Source organism: Macaca nemestrina, chromosome 1, assembly GCF_043159975.1.
Source record: "Macaca nemestrina isolate mMacNem1 chromosome 1, mMacNem.hap1, whole genome shotgun sequence".
In the NCBI taxonomy this organism is placed as follows: Eukaryota; Metazoa; Chordata; class Mammalia; order Primates; family Cercopithecidae; genus Macaca; species Macaca nemestrina.
The window spans coordinates 148,567,188-148,587,378 of record NC_092125.1 but is presented as its reverse complement, the minus strand read 5'-3'; the positions used below and the strand labels follow the sequence as shown (position 1 = coordinate 148,587,378).

The 20,191-nt window shown below is 41.1% G+C and overlaps 2 protein-coding genes across 4 annotated transcripts in view; one reads left to right on the top strand and one right to left on the bottom strand.

The window, feature by feature from the left end:
- LOC105482758 (mucolipin TRP cation channel 2) overlaps positions 1-10,478 on the bottom strand; it is a 73,594-nt gene extending 63,116 nt beyond the window's left edge. For 2 of the 3 annotated variants that reach the window (XR_987855.2, XM_011743057.2), the window contains exon 1: positions 10,162-10,366. Coding sequence is in view for 2 of the 3 variants with exons in the window: in XM_011743057.2 (XP_011741359.2) it covers positions 10,162-10,238 (77 nt within the window). In the remaining variant the exon portion in view is untranslated. Of the gene's footprint in view, positions 1-10,161 lie in introns of all 3 variants that reach the window. The other variant, XM_011743056.2, reaches the window with a different exon arrangement.
- LOC139356136 (uncharacterized) lies at positions 10,237-14,738 on the top strand. Its single transcript, XM_071068875.1, has 3 exons — positions 10,237-10,327; positions 10,604-10,735; positions 10,834-14,738. The coding sequence occupies exons 1-3, from the start codon at positions 10,237-10,239 to the stop codon at positions 11,472-11,474; spliced, it is 864 nt and encodes a 287-aa protein (XP_070924976.1). The 3' UTR covers positions 11,475-14,738.
- The last annotated feature ends 5,453 nt before the right edge of the window (positions 14,739-20,191 follow it).

Genomic DNA, 20,191 nt, shown 5'->3' with positions numbered 1-20,191 from the left:
TGCATAGCCAAAGCAAGACTAAGCAAAAAGAACAAATCTGGAGGCATCACATTACCTGACTTCAAACTATACTCTAAGGCCACAGTCACCAAAACAGCATGGTACTGATATAAAAATAGGCATATAAACCAATGGAACAGAACAGAGAACCCAGAAATAAAGCCAAATACTTACAGCCAACTAATGTTCAACAAAGCAAACAAAACCATAAAGTGGGGAAAGGATACCCTATTAAACAAATGGTGCTGGAATAATTGGCAGGCCACATGTAGAAGAATAAAACTGGGCCAGGAGTGGTGGTTCACACCTATAATCCCATCACTTTGGGAGACCGAGGTGGGTGGGTCACCTGAGGTCGGGAGTTCAAGACCAGCCTGACCAACATGCAGAAACCCCGTCTCTACTAAACATACAAAATTAGCCGGGCATGTTGGTGGTGCATGCCTGTAATCCCAGCTACTCAGGAGGCTGAGGCAGGAGAATTACTTGAACCCAGGAGGTGGAGGTTGCAGAGAGCCAAGATAGCACCATTGCACTCCAGCCTGGGTAACAAGATCAAAACTCCATCTCAAAAAAAAAAAAAAAGCTTCTGCACAGCAAAAGAAACAATCAGCAGAATAAACAGACAACCCAATGAGTGAGAGAAAATCTTCACAATCTATACATCTCACAAAGGACTAATATCCAGAATCTACAAGGAACTCAAATCAGCAAGGAAAAAAAACAATCCCATCAAAACGTGGGCTAAAGACATGAATAGACAATTCTCAAAAGAAGATATACAAATGGCAAACAAACATATGAAAAACTGCTCAACATCACTAATGATGAGGGAAATGCAGATCAAAACCACAATGTGATACCACCTCACTCTTGCAAGAATAGCCATAATCAAAAAATCAAAAAATAGATGTTGGTGTGGATGGGGTGAAAAGACAACACTTTTAAACTGCTGCTGGGAATGTAAACTCTTACAACCACTATGGAAAACAGTGTGGAGATTCCTCAAAGGACTAAAAGTAGAACTACTATTTGATCCAGCAATCCCACTACTGGGTATCTACCCAGAGGAAAATAAGTCATTATATGAAAAAGATACTTGTACATGCATGTTTATAGCAGCACAATTTGTAACTGCAAAAATATAAAACCAGCCCAGATGCCCATTAATAAATGAGTGGATAAAGAAAAGGTGATATGTGTATGTGTGTGTGTGTGTGTGTGTGTGTGTTTGTATACACCATTGAATGCTACTCAGCTATAAAAAGGAACAAAATAATGGCATTCACAGCAACCTGGATGGATCTGAAGACCATTATTCTAAGTGAAGTAACTCAGGAATGGAAAACCAAACATCATATATTCTCACTTACAGGTGTAAGCTGAGCTATGAGGATGCAAAGACATAAGAATCATACTATGGACTTTGGCAACTCAGGGGAAAGGGTTGGAATGGGGTAAAAGATAAAAGAATACACATTGGGTACAGTGAACACTGCTTGGGGGATAGGTGCACAAAAATCTCCGAAATCACCACTAAAGAACTTTTTCATGTAACCAAACGCCACCTGTTCCCCAAAAACTACTGAAATAGTTTTTAAAAAATAAATGCATTGCTCTTAGCATTTAAAAAAAAATGCTTCAGTTGGAATCCTTAGTGTATTCAGTGGCCTAGCTGCAATCCTTAGTCCATTCTCCATCTTGGGTGCAGAGCAGAATCATCTGAGGATTTTTTTAATTTTAATTTTTGCTTTTTAAAATGGAGACAGGTTTTGCTATGTTGCCCAGGCTGGTCTTGAACTCTTGGACTCAAGTGATCCTCCCACCTCAGCCTCCCAAAGTGCTGGGATTACAGGTGTGAGCCACAGTGTCCAGCCCACCTGAGGATTTTTAAAAGATTTCAGCGCTTGTCTCTCAGTCCCAAGACATTCTGATTTAATTAGTAGGAGGAGTGAACTGGGCATCAGGATTTTTAAAGTTACTCAGGTGATTCTAATGTGTACCAAAGTATGGGAACCACTGCTCTAAAGTATGCTTTGAGTTCCCTTTGTATTCAATTCTCACATTCAATTTATCAAGTCTTCCTTCAAAACACATCAAGGAATGGTCTCCATCTCTCTGTATGCACTGCAGCCTCCCTGGTCCAAGCACTGTCATCTCTTACCCAACTGCAATAGCCTCTCAATTCTCCACATGGTAGCCAAAGGGGTAATTTTAAAAGCATAAGTCAGACATCACTTCTTTGCTTTAGGGGCTTTCTTTAGGGGCTTTCTCCCTCTCTCAGAGTAAAATCGAAACCTCCTACCACTGCTAAAAGACTCCTGCCCACTCCTCCCATACCCTCTTCCCCTTCCTCACTACACAATGGCTTCTTTCCTGGCTGTGGACAGTCCCCCCTCTGCACATTTCACTCACCATTTCATCCACCCTACTGCTGTTCCCCCAGTTCTTTGTGCGTCTGGTTTCTTCCTGTCACCCTTCATCTCTCAGCACAAATGACACCTCGGTAGAGAGGGCTCTCTGGCCACTCTATTAATGTGGCCTTCCCCACTGCCTCTATCATCACTTTATTTCCTTCATAATTGCAATCACAATCTTTATTGGTTTCCCCTACAACGGACTTCATGAAGGGTGGGTCTTGCTTATTACCATACAGCCCAGCATACAGCATAGTATCTAATACATAATAGGTGTTCAATGAAAATCTGTTGGAAAAAAGTAATGAATCAATAATGAGACATCAACCTTGACTACATGAACTTTTCCTTAGTTAATACCTTTTGTGATCAAATAATAATAACAACAATATTAATAACATTAAAATAATAGAAAGTCTAAAATATTAATATTAAAAAGTGAATTAAAAATATATTTAAAAGTAAGTCTTGCTTAGTCAAGATACATTAGCAAGTTGTAGGTAATTTAGTTGCCTGGTTTGCTGATGATAGAAACCTTACTTTGTTTTACTCATTATTCTTAGTCTTTCCAAAGAATAAATTATTCAATGAGTTGTTATAATAATAATTTGCTATCCATTTTGGAAAGAGAAAGTTAGAGTACTCTCTCAAACTGAATGCAAAAATAAAATTTAGACACATTTTAAAAATAAAATTGATAGTAGTATAAGATCAGGATTTTTAAAACAATTTAACATGCCTTTTTAAGTACAAAAAAATTTAGAAGATGTAAAAATGACTGACAGATCTTAACATAAAAATGTAAGACTTCAAAAAGTTAAAATACAAAGAGATTTGGAGAAAAATGTGCAATATATTTACACAGGAAAAGTTAACCATCTATTATGACCTGTAAAGAGCTCCAGACTATTAATAAGAAAAAGACAATCCAATATAACAGGCAATGGATCTGAACAAGCCAGTGAACATTTAACAATAAAAACTTACTAACAATCAGGTTGGTAAAAACCTATCTTAATTTTTATTTATGAAGAATGATTTTAAAACTATTAAAAGAAATGTAAATTTTGATTGGCACTTGGGCAATATCTATAAAAGTGACTTAAGAATCAAACTTCTGGGCTGGGCACGGTGGCTCACACCTGTAATCCCAGCACGTTGGGAGGCCGACGCAGGCAGATCACAAGGTCAGGAGTTTGAGACCAATCTGGACAACATAGTGAAACCTCGTCTCTACTAAAAATAAAAAAAAAATTAGCCAGACGTGGTGGTGTGCACCTGTAATCCCAGCTACTTGGGAGGCTGAGGCAGGAGAATCATGTAAACCTGCGAGGCAGAGGTTGCAGTGAGCCGATCATGCCATTGCACTCCAGCTTGGGCAACAGAACGAGACTCCATCTCAAAAAAAAAAAAAAAAAAATCAAACTTCTATGGATTTATAATGCAAACTTTAAAACAATAAGTTAGTTACAAAAATGTTAATTGCAGCCCTATTTGTAACTTTGCACTGACTTGAAGATGTCTATGACATATTGTAATTTTCTTAAAGTTACAGAATAGATATATTGAGATCTCATTTTTCAAAAAACGTCAGCATAAACTGGGCATGGTGGCTTAGGCCTGTAATCCCAGAGCTTTGGGAAGCTGAGGCAGGAGGATCCCTTGGGCCCAGGAGTTTGAGACCAGCTTGGGCAACATAGGGAGACCCCCATCTCTAGAAATAATAATAATTAATAATAATAAGCTAGCCAGGAGTGGTGGCAGGCACCTGTAGTCCCAGCTACTTGGGGGGCTGAGGCAGGAGGATCACTTGAGACTTGAAGTTTGAGGCTGCAGTAAGCTGTCATTATGCCACTGCACCCCAGCCTGGGTGACAGAACAACACCCAGGCTGGAAAAAAAAAGCCAGCATTTATATGTGCATATAGAGATTTTAAAGTCTAGAAGCACATGAACCAGCCAAAAAAGCCTCCATATTTTTATAATCTCTGTGAAGTAGTATTACAGGTAATTTTAATTTTCTTCATTAAGTTTTCCTTTTTTGTTCATTTTTGGTGATTAACGTGTGAATTCCTGAATCATTATTATGAGTTAAAATGCGCTATTTCAAAAAGAAAGAGTCTGATATGTATCAGATAGTCAAGTATTTCCCTGCTTAGTTTGTGTGTGATTGGTTTGGGGTAGAGGGTGGAAGGAGTGGTAGATACGGAGACTAAAATTCAATGTTTCTACAGTAATGACTGTGTTGGCCCCAGGATGATATCGGAGGCAGTCCAACAGATGAAATACTTTAGACCATTCCTAACAACTTGCACGTCATTTTTTCACTCCAATTCCTACGATGAACAAATTTTCTCATGATCTGCTAGTCTTGCAAAAGAGGAAGAAAGAAAAATGTCTAGCCAACTGAGGTTTTGAGGTAGCTGGGTAGGGTAGGTCGGTGTCAATTAAATGAAGTTGAGAGGAAAAAAGGCAAAGAAGAAAACTTTGGTTCCCTTCTCAACACAGTTCTCAGAACATAAATGACATGGTCATTCTAACCCTAAGAAGCACCCTGAAGGAAGGCCGGAGGGGCTTTTCATTTTCCATTAGAACCACTCATGAAAGATGAACATGCTAACCTTTCAGGAGTTTCCCTACAGACAACCGTGCCACCAAATTCCCAAAAATCACCTCCGATCCCCACTTTGCTGCCTCTGAACACCAGGAAAGCAGAACTAGGGCTGCATATTTTTAATGTGCTTTTTCTAAACAAGCCACACTCCTTTGGAAACTTGAAGAAACAGTTCTCTGAGGAAGAGATAAAGAAAGGGAAATTCATTTCTCAGCAATAAAGGATTCCACATGCAGTTAAAACTGAGGGAGATGACTGGAATTATGACATTTCCTAACATTTTTCTTTCTCCAATATTTTCAGTAAGAGCCCAACTTAACAGAGTCATGCTGATGACTCTCCCTAAAGAAAAGAAGTTATAAAGAAATAATCATTTTTTCCTCAAAGCATTGAGGTTACCTTAATTTTGGACAAGCCCACCTCAGTGTCATGTTGGTGAATCCCTACATTCTATGTATCTCTAGCAAATTCCTGTAGTTGGCATAAGTAGTATGATTTTTTTTTTTTTTTTTTTTTTTTTTTTGAGACAGAGTCTTGCTCTCTCACCCAGGCTGGAGTGCAGTGGCATGATCTCCACTCACTGCAAGCTCTGCCTCCCAGGTTCAAGTGATTCTCCTACCTCAGCCTCCCAAGTAGCTGGGACAACAGGCGAGTGCCACCATGCTCGGCTAATTTTTTTTTTTTTTTTTTTTTCTGTATTTTCAGTAGAGACAGGATTTCACCGTGTTAGCCAGGACGGTCTCGATCTCCTGACCTCGTGATCCGCCCGCCTCGGTCTCCCAAAGTGCTGGGATTACAGGCGTGAGCCACTGCGCCTGGCCATAGTATGATATTTTTTTAAGGCCACCATTTAAACTATGGGTCTTCTAGAAATACACCAAAGACTATTTTCAAGAATCTTCTGCCTCATGAGTTATCAATTATTGCCTGGCAGATGTTTTAGGCTGAAACTACAGAGATGTATTCAAGGGGAGAAAACAAAACACAACCCTCAAAAGAGAAGGAAGGAAACAGTCCACCCAGCTGAGGGAAAAGGAATATGGACAACATTCCCTGGACACAGTCTCTCATACCAGGAAAAAAGGGGCTGAGGACCAAGCTCAAAACAGAGTAGAAAACTCAGCTATAGGCAGGCAGAGAAGAGTGGGAAGAAAAAAAAATTCAGATGATTGCCAAAGCAAACAAATAAACAAACCAAAAACATGACTTTAAACACTTAATACTGAACAGAACATTGCAGTTTGATAAAATGAAGTCTGGAAATAAAATTACAGGCATACCTCAGAGATATTGAAAGTCTGGTTCCAGATCACCACAATAAAGCAAATACTGCAGTAAAGCAAGTCATACAATTTTTTTTTTGTTTCCCAGTGCATATAAAAGTTATGTTTACACTATACTATAGTCTATGAAGTCTGTAACAGCATTATGTCTAAAAACACACCTTAATTTAAAAGTACTTCATTACTAAAAAATGCTAACAATCATCTGAACCTTCAGCAAGCTGTACTCTTTTTGCTGGTGGAGGGTACTCTTGCCTCCTTGTTGATGGCTGCTGACTGATCAGGGTGGTGGTTGCTGAAGGCTGGGGTGTTTGGGGCAATTTCTTAAAAGAAGACAACAACGAAGTCTGATCTATCAATTAACTCTTCCTGTCACAAAACATTTCTCTGTTGCATGCAATGCTGTTTGATTGCATTTTACCCACAGTAGAACTTCTTTCAAAATTGGAGTCAGTCTTCTCAAACCTTCCTGCTGTTTTATCAACTATGTTTACGGAATATGCTAAATTATGTGTTGTCATTTCAACAATGTTCATAGCATCTTCACTAGGAGCAGATTCTATCTCAAGAAACTACTTTCTTTGCTCAGCCATAACAAACAACTCCTCATCCATTCTAGTTTGATCATGAGATTGCAGTAATTCAGTCACATCTTCAGGCTTCTCTTCTAGTTCTCTGAGTATTTCCACCATATCTGTGATTAGCAGATTGGTGTAAAAGTAATTATGGTTTTTTTGCCATTAAAAGTAACGGCAAAACCCACAATTACTTTTGCACTGACCTAATACTTCCTCTACTGAAGTCTGGACCCCTTGAAAGTCATCCGTGAGGCTTAAAATCAACTTCTTCCAAACTTCCTGTTAATGTTAATATTTTGACCTCTTCCCATAAATCATGAATGTTCTTAATGCATCCAGAATGATGAATCCTTTCCAGAAGGGTTTACTTTGTCCAGATTCATCAGAGGAATGATTTTCTATGGCAACATATAACCTTACAAAATGTAGTTCTTAAATAATAAGTCTTGAAAGTTGAAATTACTCCTTGATCCATGGGCTGCAGAATAACATATATGAAAACAACATTCATCTCCTTGTACAACTCCATCAGAACTTTTCAGTGACCAGAGATATTATCAATGAGCAGTAATATTTTGAAAGAAATCTTTTTTTCCGAGCAGTAGGTCTCAACCATGAGCTTAAAATATTCAGTAAATCATGCTGTAAACAAATGTACTGTCATCTAGGCTTTGTTGTTCCATTTACAAAGCAGAGGCAGAGAAGATTAACATAATTCTTAAGTGCCCTAGGATTTTTGGAATGGTAAATGAGCACTGGCTTCAACTTAAAAGTCACCAGCTGTACTAGTTCCTAACTAGAGAGCCATCCTGTCCTTTGCACCTTTGAAATCAGACACTGACTTGTCCTCTCTACCTAGGAAAGTCCGAGATGGCATCTCCTTCCAATAGAAGGCTGTTTTGTCTACACTGAAAATCTGTTGTTTAGAGTAGCCTCCTTCATCAATGATCTTAGTTAGATCTTCCAACTAACTTGCTGCAGCTTCTATATCAGCACTTTCTGCTTCACCTTGCACTTACGTGTTAGAGAGATGGCTTCCTTTCTTAAAGCTTATGAACCAACCTCTGCTAGCTTGAAACTTTTCTTCTGCAGCTTCATCACCTCTCTCAGCCTTCACAGAATTGAAGAGAGTTTGGGCCTTGCTCTAGATTATGCTTTAGCTTTAGCAAATGTTGGGGCTGGTTTGATCTTCTATCCAGACCACAAAAACTTTCTCCATAACAGCAATAAGGCTGTTTTGCTTCCTAATCATTTGTGTTTTCACTGGAGTGGTACTTATAATTTCCTTCAAGAATATCTCATATGCATTCAAAACTTGGCCAAATGGCACAAAATGCCTAGCTTTTGGTCTGTCTCAGCTTTCAACATACCTTCCTTACTAAGCTTAATCATTTCTACCTTTAAAGTGAGAGACCTGTGATTGTCCCTTGCACTCAAACACTTAGAGACCACTGTAGGGTTATTAATTGGGCTAATTTCAATATTGTGGTATCTCAGGGAATAGAGAGGTTGGGGAGAGGAAAAGAGATAGAAGAAAGGCTGGTTGGTGGAGTAGTCAGAACACATACAACATTTGTTAATTGAGTTCCCTGTCTTATATGGGCACAGTTCATGGCACCCCAAGACAATTACAGTAGTAACATCAAAGATTATTGGTCACAGATCACCATAACAGATATAATAATAATGATGAAAAAGTTTGAAATATTGAGAGAATTGCCAAAATGTGACACAGAGACACAAAGTGAGCACCCGCTGTTGGAAAAATGGCACCAATAGACTTGCTGGACAAAGGGTTACCACAAACCTTCAATTTGTTTAAAAAAAAAAAAAAAAAAAAGCAGTATCTGCAAAGTGCAATAAAGCAAAGCACAGTAAAACAAGGTATGCCTGCACTTTTTTCTATGAACCCCTTAACATGTGACACAAGAGCTCACTAAAGAGTGATTTAATTCTTCAGAACTGACATATGGAACTTAGACTTTAGGCCTTAAAGAAAACAGTCCAGCTTCGGGAAAGTCCACTTTTAATTTTACGGCCAGAAGAGTTTTCTTTGGCCACTATTTTTACTTTGAAAGCTACAGTCACAAGAAGCCATCTCTTTTTCCGCCGGTTTTCAAATTGTCTTGTTCTAGGTTTCACTTCACTGACAGGGATCTAGACAAAGAGATCAGCTTGTGAATATGATCATTCTTGACTTTCAGTTCTGTATTTTGTGCCCCTCTGCTCAAACTACGCCTCTCAGTTCTTCTCACTTGCTTCATTAAAATATTTTACATTTATTACTCTATTAAAGAAAAAAAAAACACTTTTGTTATGTTCCTCCTTCACAGAAAAGAATGTGGCTACCTCAAACACTTTAATAGGATTCACTCATTTTTTATTACAGGAGGTTAAATAAAATTGGTATTATGATGGCCTCTGTATGGAAAATGTGTCGTTTTTAGAGTTCTGGCCACAGAAACTGACCTATAAAGGGCTTTCTAAAGGAGAAGGGTATGCCTGTGGAAAGTTCACAGCAAAGGGAGTTTGACTCTTCTTAAGGTATGAAGAGGAAGACAGGCTAAAGTCTCAAGAAACTTTGACTCAATAGGGGAAAGCTATCAAATTTCCCAAAACTTGTGCGATTTTGGTTAGCACATCACAGAGGTGATGAGCCGCTCCTGAGTGTGAAACCCACATCCCATTTCTGGGGAGAACTACGTAGTTGGTTCCTTCTACATAAAATATCAGAGTCTACATCCTGACACCCATAAGAAACCTCTCCCACCTCTCTCTTACTAACCTTTTCTTCCATTCTCAATTTACAATGACACACAATTTTGTTTCCCACAAGTACTGTACAACCAGAGACACACACACACACTCACACATACACATATATTTCAGATACATACATATATATCTGTTTGGAGAGCAGGGAACGGGGGAGCCAAGGCCTGTTTGTATTCACACCCTCGGTTCAAATGTGCTGGGGTGGCTGGAGCTTTGACCACGCAGGAGGGGCCCGCTGGCAGCGCCAAGCGGCTGAACTGTGCGCCTTTTCATAAAGGCAGAGAACTGGGGTTAGCCACACTACAACCCTCCCACCTGAGGGAAAGGCCTGTTTGTTCTGGAAGGCACAGCCCAGCCTTATTTAACTAACTGCAAGCAGTTAATATAAGCATTCCCAAGGCAGTAGGCAAGCTCTAGTCTACGGAAGTAAAGCCATCGACTTCAGGAAGATTTCTCTAGTCTAGCATCCTGAAAGATGCAGCCCAGACTCCTCACCTGACGGTTAACCTGAAAACACCTGATCCTTTCTCTGGAATCCTTGCCTGGGGAAAACGATAAGGCTGACGGGCCATGCCTCCTCCTTCAAAACTTTGCAGGGCTCTCGGGATTCATAACAGGAAAAATTGTTCACGGCAGACTCAGTGCGCCGTCGCCGGAACGCGTCCGCTGAAGTTGGAGCCCTGCTAAGCGGGGTCCCCTTCTCTTACCCTTCCTGCCGGCCGCGCGGTGCGCGCAGACCCCGGCCCTAGGGCAAGCGCGAAGGTAGCTGGGTGCGGCTGGCCCTGCTCGGGCGGCTGAAAGGCTGCTCTGTGCTCTCGCCGCAGGATGCGGCGCGTGGCCAGGCGCTCCCGCCCCGCCCCCAAGGGACTGCCCCGCCCCGTCCCGCTCCGCCCCACCCCACCGCCTCCCACCAGGGACCGGAGCTTCCCCACTTGAGGTCCTGGGGCACTTATTCCACGCGTCAGCGGACCAGCCTCCTCGCGCTCCCGGAGAAGGGGGTCGGCGACGCGGAGGCGGGGTGGGGGCCGTAGGGGATGGAGCCAAGGCGCGCGCGAGAAGAACCGAAGAAGTAAGTAGTCCCGAAAGGGGGCGGCGGTGGGGCCCCCAGGGAGGCGTGGAGCGCGCCAAGGGGCGCCCGGGGGCACTGACCTGTGGTGCGGCCCCCAGGACAGGCCCGAGAAGCGGTTCCACAGCGGCAGGTCCAGCACCTCCATGCCTGGAGGCATGGCGCCGTCCGGGAGCGGCAGGACGCCGAGCATGGGACGGCTACACCTGTCTGGGCGCGGGCCCGCGGCCCCCACGCTCTCCACCCAAGTGCCCAGCGCTGCAGTGCGGCCCGCTTTGGCTCGGGGTGTCTGCCTGAGAAGCGCTTCACAGAGGGACCCGGGCGGTGGTCGCTGAGGCAAAGTGGCCCACGCACCCCCCACACCGCCCCCGGGCGGCCGCACCTGGCACTCCTGGCCCTGTGGGGCTCCTGCCTTTTTTGGGGGGAGGGGGGAAAGGGTGGGGAGACCGGGTCTCACTTGTCGCCTGAGCTGCGATCACGGCTCACTGCAACCTTGAACTCCTGGACTCAAGTGATCCTCCTGCCTTGGCCTGCCAAAGTGCTAGGATTACAGGTTAAGCCACTATGCCTGGCCCCCTCTTTTCTTCACTCTTTTATGCATTCTTTTCTTGTTTCCACATGCATTCATTTGTCCGTTGCTTTGGTTGTTCCTGTTTTGATGCTTAGGGAAACACTGAGCGCCAAGCCGACCGTCGGGTACTGTGGTGTCTGGGATGACAAAGACATGGCCCTTTCCCTCTAAGACGTCACATTAAACTGACAAGTTCATTCATTCTGGCTTTTCTTTGAAGTGCGCGATCACGAAAGTCTGTGACAAGGGCCATGTTTCTGAGATGTTAGAAAGTGCGATGGGTGCGCAAGGAAGAGGAGAAGCGAGTCGCCCTGCGCCCGCGTCGGGATGAAAGGGAGGGAGCCCGGAGGGAGCGTCAGAGTGGCCCGGCGGGCGCCGAGGGAGGGTGCACGGCCCCAGGGCTGGACTCGCAACCCCAGGGCCCTGCCGCAGCCACCGCTGCTCTTCCCTCTTTGTGCATGAAAGGAAGTCGCCTGTGGGAAACCGAACAGACAATCGGTCGCGGTTCGTGAATCTTAGAGATGAGAGTCGGCAGTACATGACCGAAAGCCGTGTTCGGCTTCTAGTGATGTTGGCTTGATAGTTTGGACGTGGCCGACAGCCTCCTAGAGCTGGTACCCCTTCTTTTCACGAGGTAGCAGCAGCAAAGTCCGCAGTGCCAGGCTCTGTGAGTCTGCAAGCGTTTAAAAGATCTCCGGGTTTAGCTCAGGCAAATAATATTCTGCCAGGTAATAATTTTAATATGCTTGTCCAGGTAGAAGCAATTGGACAGACTATGTACATAAAAGCATACATAATTGACCCTCTTTTAAGTCACTTTCAAGGGGTTATTAGGCAAAAATGCCTTAGTTTTGAGCCGCTTTCATCGGAGGTGTGCAATCATCCAGCCTGTGAATAGCAACTGCACTCCAGCCTGGGCAACATAGTAAGACCCCAACCTTTTGGCACCAGGGACTGGTGATTTTTTTCCACGGAAGGCGGGGGGTTGAGGGGACGATGTTTTCGGGATGAAACTGTTGCACCTCAGATCAATAGGCATTAGAGTCTTACAAGGAGCACACAACCTGCAACTTAGATCCCTCACATGCGCAGTTCACAGTAGGGCTTCTGCCCCTTTGTGCCCCTTTGAGAATCTAATGGAAACCGCTGTTCTCTTGCTCAATGCTCACCTCCTGCAGTGCGGCTTGGTTATTAGAGGGCCACAGACCTGTACCAGTCTGGAGCCCGGGTTTCGGGGACCCCTGTAGAGGGAGAAATAGTTTCAAAAAGGAGATCTGGGGATCTCAAACATTAATGTGCACATGAGTCACGAGAGCTTTTATTGAAGCAGATTGATTTAGTAGGACCTGAGGTTTTGCACTTCTAGCAAGAAGATGCTACTGCTGCTGCTCCCACTCTGTAAGTAGCCAGGATCTCAGAAATATTTAATCTGAGTGTGTGCAGGAATTGAGGGGGAGAAGACTGAGTGGAAAATTACTGGAGTCAGATGACTGAAGGATTTATTATAAATATAACACATACTGAAGTTTTCAGCCATCAAATCTAATCGTTCTCAATTAGTAAATTTAATTCTCAGTAGGCATTAAGTTTTTAACTTTCAAAAAGTCACTTGTTTGTGGTAAAGATCGTGGCTCATTTTTCAGTAGGTAGTAATAGACATTGTTTTGTGCTGTGTTAATTCTTTCAGGCATCTGTGTTCTGTTCTGAATATCATAGCACAAAAAGTTTTGTGCCCTGACTCAAATTTGTAATGACCAGTAACCAAATAACACAAGAATCTTTTGCTCAGCAGTGTTTTATAATATGACATTTTAATTTTACAACCTAAAGGTCTTAAATTTCTCTAGCAGTTTGTCTTCATGTGGACGTTTCACTGATTTAGTGTTAAAAAGGAAATTTTTAAAAAGTAGTCTAAAGAAGTGTGAGCTAGGCCGGACACAGTGGCTCGCACCTGTAATACCAGCACTTTGGGAGGCCAAGGAAGGTGGATTGCTGGAGCCCAGGAGTGCAAGACTAGAGTGGGCAACACAGCGAAACCCCGTCTCTACTAAAAATACAAAAATTAGCTCAGCATAGTGGCCCACGCCTGTGGTTCCAGCTGCTTGGGAGGCTTGCCTGAGCCTGGGAGGTCGGTTGCAGTGAGCCAAGATTGCGCCACTGCACTCCAGCCTGGGCAACAGAGACCCAGTCTCAGAAAGGAAAAGAAAAAAAAGAAAAGAAAAGGAAATGTGAGACAGGCTAGTAGAAATGCAACAATTTTAATTTTCTAGGATGGGCAGACAAAAAATATTTATTGTGAAGAATATGGGGAAGGAGAATATGATAAAATAAGAGAAAAATGATGCCTTTTTTTTTTTTTACCTACTTTCATGCTTTCCAAAATGTTGCAAGTAGTGTTCTGTATGTTGTAGATATTAATTCCTTGCCAGTTTTAAACATTATAAATATTTTCTTCCAGTTGTCATCTATCTTTTTGTCCATGTGTTCTTCCTTGGATGAAAGTCCTTAATTTTGGTATAGGAAATCAAAATTAAGGATATTAATCCTTATAGCTTGTGCTTTTATGATCTTTTTAAAGAAGTTGTTCTCTACTCTTAATTCATCATTCTTCTGTATTTTCTGTAATAGTTTTATCCTTCATATCAAATTCCATTGTACTTCAACTTTGCATGTGGTGGGAGATATTAATGCACCTCGATTTTTCAACATCAAGTAAGCCAGTTTTCAGCAAGCTATCTTATAATTCAGGGTTGGCTATTTTTTTTTCTGTAAAGGTCAGATATAAATATGTAGGGTTCGTGGATTGTACTTTCTCCTTTACAACTATTTAACTATCTAGTGTAAACATAATCATACACAGTATGTAAAGAAGAGAGTGGCTGTGTTCCATGTATTATGAAATATTTATTCTTCTTTTAATTTTTTTTAAATAGACTATTTTTAGATCAGTTTTAGGCTTATTGCAAAATTTTACAGAAAGTACAAAGTTCCTATATATTCCCTGCTTCCACATACGCATAGCCTCTCCCACACTATTAAAATCCTACACCAGAGTAGTACATTTGTTATAATTGACGAATATGCATTGACAAATCATCACTCAAAGTCCATACTTTAGGGTTCACTCTTGTGTGCAGGCTGTAAGTTTTGACAAATGTATAATGACACATATCTACCACCAGAGTATCATACAGAATAGTTTCACTGCCTGCTGTGGGCTGAATGTTTGTCCCCACTTTACCAATCCCCCTCCCCCACCAAAATGTATATGTTGCAACCTAAATCCCTAATGTGATGATATTTGGGGATGGGGCGTTTAGGAGGTAATTAGGTCTTGAGGGTCGAGTCCTCATGAATGCAATTAGCGCCCTAGCACCCATATAAGAAAAGACAGGAGAGAGATGATCTCTCTCTCTCCACCATATGAGGATATAACGAGAAGATGGCTGTCTGCAAACCAGGAAGAGCACCCTCACCAGACACGAGGTGTGCTAGCGCCTTGATCTTGGATTCTGTGGCCTCTAGAACTATGAGAAATCAATTTCTGTTGTTTAAGCCGCCCTGGCTGTAGTATTCTGTAATAGCAGCCCAAACTGATGAAAACACTACCTAATCCTTTGTGCTCCATCTATCCATCCCTCCCTCCAACCCCTGGCAACCACTCATCTTTTTACTTTCACAATAGTTTTTCCTTTTCAGATAGTTGGAATCATACAGTATATAGCCTTTTCATATTGGCTTTTTTTTTCATTTAAGCATTTGGCATTTTTGCATTTAAGCTTCTTCTTTGTCTTCATGTGGCTTGATAGGTCAATTCTTTTTAGCACTGAATAATGTTCCATTGAATGAATATATCACAGTGTATTTGTTCATTCACCTACGAAAGGACATTTGGTTTTTTCCAAGTTTTGGCAATTATAAATAAAGCTGTTTTCAACATCTGTGTGCAGGTTTTTGTGTACCTTTTTTTAAATACCACGGAGTACAATAGCTGGATTGTCTGGTAAAAGTATAGCTTTGTAAGAAACTGCCTATCTTCCACAGTGGCTGTATTATTTTACATTTGCACCAGCAATGAATGAGAGTTCCTATTGCTCCACATACTTGCCAGTATTCGGAATTTTCAGTGTTACAAGTTTTGGCCATTCTAATAGGTGTGTAGTGGTATCTTGTTTTAATTTGCAATTCCCTAATGACATATGATGTTGAGTATGTTTTCATATATTTGTTTTTCATCTGTACGTCTTCTTTACTGAGGTATCTCTTCAGGTCTTTTGCTTATTTTTTAATGGGGCTGTTTATTTTCTTATTGTTGAGTTTTAAGGGTTCTTTAGGCTGGGCCTGGTGGCTCATGCCGGTAATCTCAACACCTTGGGAGGTTGAGATGGGAGGATCGCTTGAGGCCAGGAGTTCAACACCAGCCTGAGCAACAAAGAGAGATCCTGTCTCTATGAAAGAAATTTTCTTTTAATTATCTGGGTTTGGTGGTACGCACCTGTGGTCCTAGCTACTCGGGAGGCTGAGGCGGGAGGATTGCTTGAACCTAGGAGTTCAAGGCTGCAGTCCAGTGTGAGCAATAGAACAAAACCTCATCTCAACAAGAAAGATATATGAGTTCTTTATATATTTTGAATAACAATCCTTTTTTTAGCTATGTCTTTTGCAAGTATTTTTCTCCTTGTCTGCAGCTTGTATTCTCTTTCTCTTGATGATATCTTTTACAGAGTAGAAGTTTTTAATTATAATGAAGACCAATTTATCAATTATTTATTTCATGGATCATGCTTTCAGTGTTGTGTTTAAAAAGTCAGGCTCCAGGAAAAAAAAATGGCAGATAGGAGGCAGGACTAACTTGCAGCTCCCACTCAGATGAACAGAACAGCATGTGGAGACTGACATCATGAGCTTTTGCTTCAAGAACTACCACAGGAACATATCAGGAACACTGAAAGGATTCACAGACCCTTTGAAAAAGTGGCTTGTGGCTGCAAACTCTGTGAGACAGCTGAAAAATGGTGAGTGCCCAAAGTGTGAATGGGGAAAGTCTACCTCCGAACACACATCCTCACTGGTGAACCTGAAAATCCAGATCATGGGAGAAGGATTTAACCTTACCTAGAACTAAAATGAATTTAGACAGCTGAGCAAAATATAAAAGTAGAAGCCGCGGTGGGAAGAGCCCTCTAGGTGCTCCCAGTCACCAGGGAAGCCATTTCTGACTTTATCTCACTGGGGTCCTTGGGGAGAACTGCCAATGGAATTGGGGAAGGACCACAGGGAGAAGGAAACTTCCAGTTGAGCTTTGTAATAATTTTGACCAAGTGTGAATTTTCCTGGGCAGAATCCAGGGGAGGGAGATGGACGGAAAGTACAGATAGGACCACAGAAGCAGTGGCAGGCTGTGAGGGGTGGGGCCTGAAAGCCCTGCTGGCTTTCTCAGTGGGGAGGCTTGTAGCCTGGGGCAATTAGTGCCCTAGCACCCATATAAGAAAAGACTGGAGAAAGCATTTGAGAAAACCAGTGCACTAAACAAAACTACAACCAAGGACCCTCACAGAGTCCGCTTCACTCATATACTACCTCTACTGGAGCAGGTGCTGGTATCCATGGCTGAGAGACCTGAAGACAGATCACATCACAGGACTCTGCAGACACTCCCCAGTACCAGCCCGGAACCCAAGCTCCATTAGGTGGCTAGACCCACAACAGCAAAAACAATCACTGTCCAGCTCTCAGGAAGCCCCATCCCTAGAGGAAGGGGGAGAGTACTACATCAAGGGATCACCCCATGGGACAAAATAATCTGAACAGCAGCCCTTGAGCCCCAGATCTTTCTTCTGACATAGTCTACCCAAATGAGAAGGAACCAGAAAAACAATTCTGGTAATATGACAAAGCAAGGTTCTTCAACACTCTCAAAATATCACACTAGCTCACCAGCAATGGATCCAAACCAAGAAGAAATCTCTGAATTTCCAGAGAAAAAATTCAGAAGGTCAGTTGTTAAGCTACTCAAGGAAGCACCAGAAAAAGGTGAAAACCAACTTAAAGAAATTTAAACAATCATACAGAGTATGGACCAAAAAATCTCCAGAAAAAATAACACAAATAAAAAACAATTACAACTTCTGGAAATGAAAGACAGACTTAGAGAAATGCAAGCTACACTGGAAAGTTTCAACAATAGAATCAAATACGTAGAAGAAGGAACTCCAGAGGTTGAAAACAAGGCTTTCAAATTCACCCAATCTGACAAAGACAAAGAAAAAGGAAATAAAAAATGAACAAAGCCTCCAAGAAGTTTGGGATTGTGTTAAACAACCAAACCTAAGAATAATTGGTGTTCCTGAGAAAGAAGAGAAATCTAAAAGTTTGGAAAACTTATTTGAGGCAGTAATTAAGGGAAACCTTCCTGGCCTTGCTAGAGATCTAGACATCCAAACACAAGAAGCTCAAAGAACACCCGAGAAATTCATCACAAAAAGATCATCAACTAGGCACATAGTCATCAGGTTATTGAAAGCCAGGATGAAGGAAAGAATCTTAAGAGCTGTGAGACAAAAGCATCAAGTAACCTATAAAAAAAAACCTATTAGATTAACCCCAGATTTCTCAGCAGAAACCCTACAAGTTAGAAGGGATTGGGGTCCTATCTTTAGCCTCCTCAAACAAAACAATTATCAGCCAAGAATTTTGTATCCAGCAAAACTAAGCTTCATAAATGAAGGAAACATAAAGTATGTATCAGACAAACAAATGCTGAGAGAATTAACCACTACCAAGACAGCACTACAAGAACTGCTAAAAGAAGTTCTAAATCTTAAAACAAAACCTCAGAATACACCAAAATAGAATCTCCTTAAAGCATAAATCTCAAAAGACATATAAAACAATAACAATGAAAAAAAGGTATATGGGCAACAACTAGCACGATGAATAGAATAGTACCTCACATTTCAATAATGTTGAATGTAAATGGCCTAACTGCTCCACTTAAAAGATACAGAATGGCTGAATGGATAAGAATTCACCAACCAAGTATCTGCTGTCATCAAGAGATTCACCTAACACATAAGGACTCATGTAAACTTAAGATAAAGGGGTAGAAAGATATATCATGCAAATGGACACCAAAAGTAAGCAGGACTAGGTATTCTTATATCAGACAAAACAGACTTTAAAGCAACAACACTTAAAAAAGTGTGACATTATATAATGATAAAAAGTCTAGTCCAACAGGAAAATATCACAATCCTAAATATGTATGTACCTAACGCTGGAGCTCCCAAATTTATGAAACAATTACTATTGGACCTAAGAAATGAGATAGACAGCAACACAATAATAGTGTGGGACTTCAGTATTCCACTGACAGCACTAGACAGGTCATTAAGACAGAAAGCCAACAAAGAAACAATGGATGTAAACTATACCCTAGAACAAATGGACTTAACAGATATTACAAAACATTCTACCCAACAATTGCAGAATATACATTTTCATCAGCATATAGAATATTCTCCAAGATAGATCATATGATAGACCACAAAACAAGTCTCAATAAATTTAAGAAAATAAAAATTATATCAAGTACCTTCTCAGACCACATTGGAATAAAATTGGAAATCAACTTCAAAAGGAACTCACAAAACCATGCAAATACATGGAAATTAAATAATCTGTGCCTGCATGATTGTTGGGTTGAAATCAAGATGGAAATTAAAAAAATATTTGAACTGAGCAATAATAGTAACACAACCTATCAAAACCTCTGGGATACAGCAAAAGCAGTGCTAAGAGGAAAGTTCATAGCATTAAATGCGTACATTAAGAAGTCTGAAAAAGCACAAATAGACAATCTAAGGTCTCACCTCAAGGAAGTAGAGAAACAAGAACAAGCCAAACCCAAACCCACCAGAGGAAAGGAAATAGCAAAGATCAGAGCAGAACTAAATGAAATTGAAACCAAAAAAATACAAAAGGTAAATGAAACAAAAAGCTGATTCTTTCAAAAGATAAAATTGATAGACCATTAATGAGATTAACCAAGAAAAGAAGAGAGAAGATTCAAATAAGCTCAATTAGAAATGAAATGGAAGATATTACAACTAATACCACAGAAATACAAAAGATCATTCAAGGCTACTATGAACACATTTATGTGCACAAACTAGAAAACCTAGAGGAGATGGATCAATTCCTGGAAATATACAACCCTCCTAGAAGGGCCAGGCACAGTGGCTCACGCCTGTAATCCCAGCACTTTGAGAGGCCAATGTGGGTGGATCACTTGAGGTCAGGAGTTCAAGACAAGCCTGACCAACATGGTGAAATCTCATCTCTACTAAAAATACAAAAATTAGCTGGGCATCATGGTGTGCACCTGTAATCCTAGCTACTCAGGAGACTGAGGCAGGAGAACCACTTGAACCCAGGAGGCAGAGGTTGCCGTGAGCCGAGATCGCGCCACTGCACTCCAGCCTGGGCAACAGAGTGAGACTCTGTCTCAAAAAAAAAAAAAAAAAAAAAAATATATATATATATATATAAAATATATATATGTGTGTATGTGTATATATATGCACACGCATGTGTATTATACAGATATACATATACATATGCATACATATATGTATATATACATATATACGTGTGTGTGTATACGTATACATATACACACACATATACACACACAAAACCATCCTAGATTAAACCAGGAAGAAATAGAAACTCCAAAAAGACCAATAACAGACAGCAAGATTGAAATGGTAAATTTAAAATTGCCAACAAAAAAAAGTCAAGGACCAGATGGATTCACCGCTGAATTCTATCAGATATTCGAAGAATTGGTATCAATCTTATTTAAACTATTTCAAAAAATACAGAGA

Bases quoted from the DNA above. Each gene is read 5' to 3' on its own strand.
- LOC139356136 (XM_071068875.1), top strand. From the start codon at position 10,237: ATGCCTCCTCCTTCAAAACTTTGCAGGGCTCTCGGGATTCATAACAGG. The intron at 10,328-10,603 runs GTCCGCTGAAGT...TCCCCACTTGAG, and splicing joins GTGCGCCGTCGCCGGAACGC to GTCCTGGGGCACTTATTCCA. The intron at 10,736-10,833 runs GTAAGTAGTCCC...TGCGGCCCCCAG, and splicing joins GCGCGAGAAGAACCGAAGAA to GACAGGCCCGAGAAGCGGTT.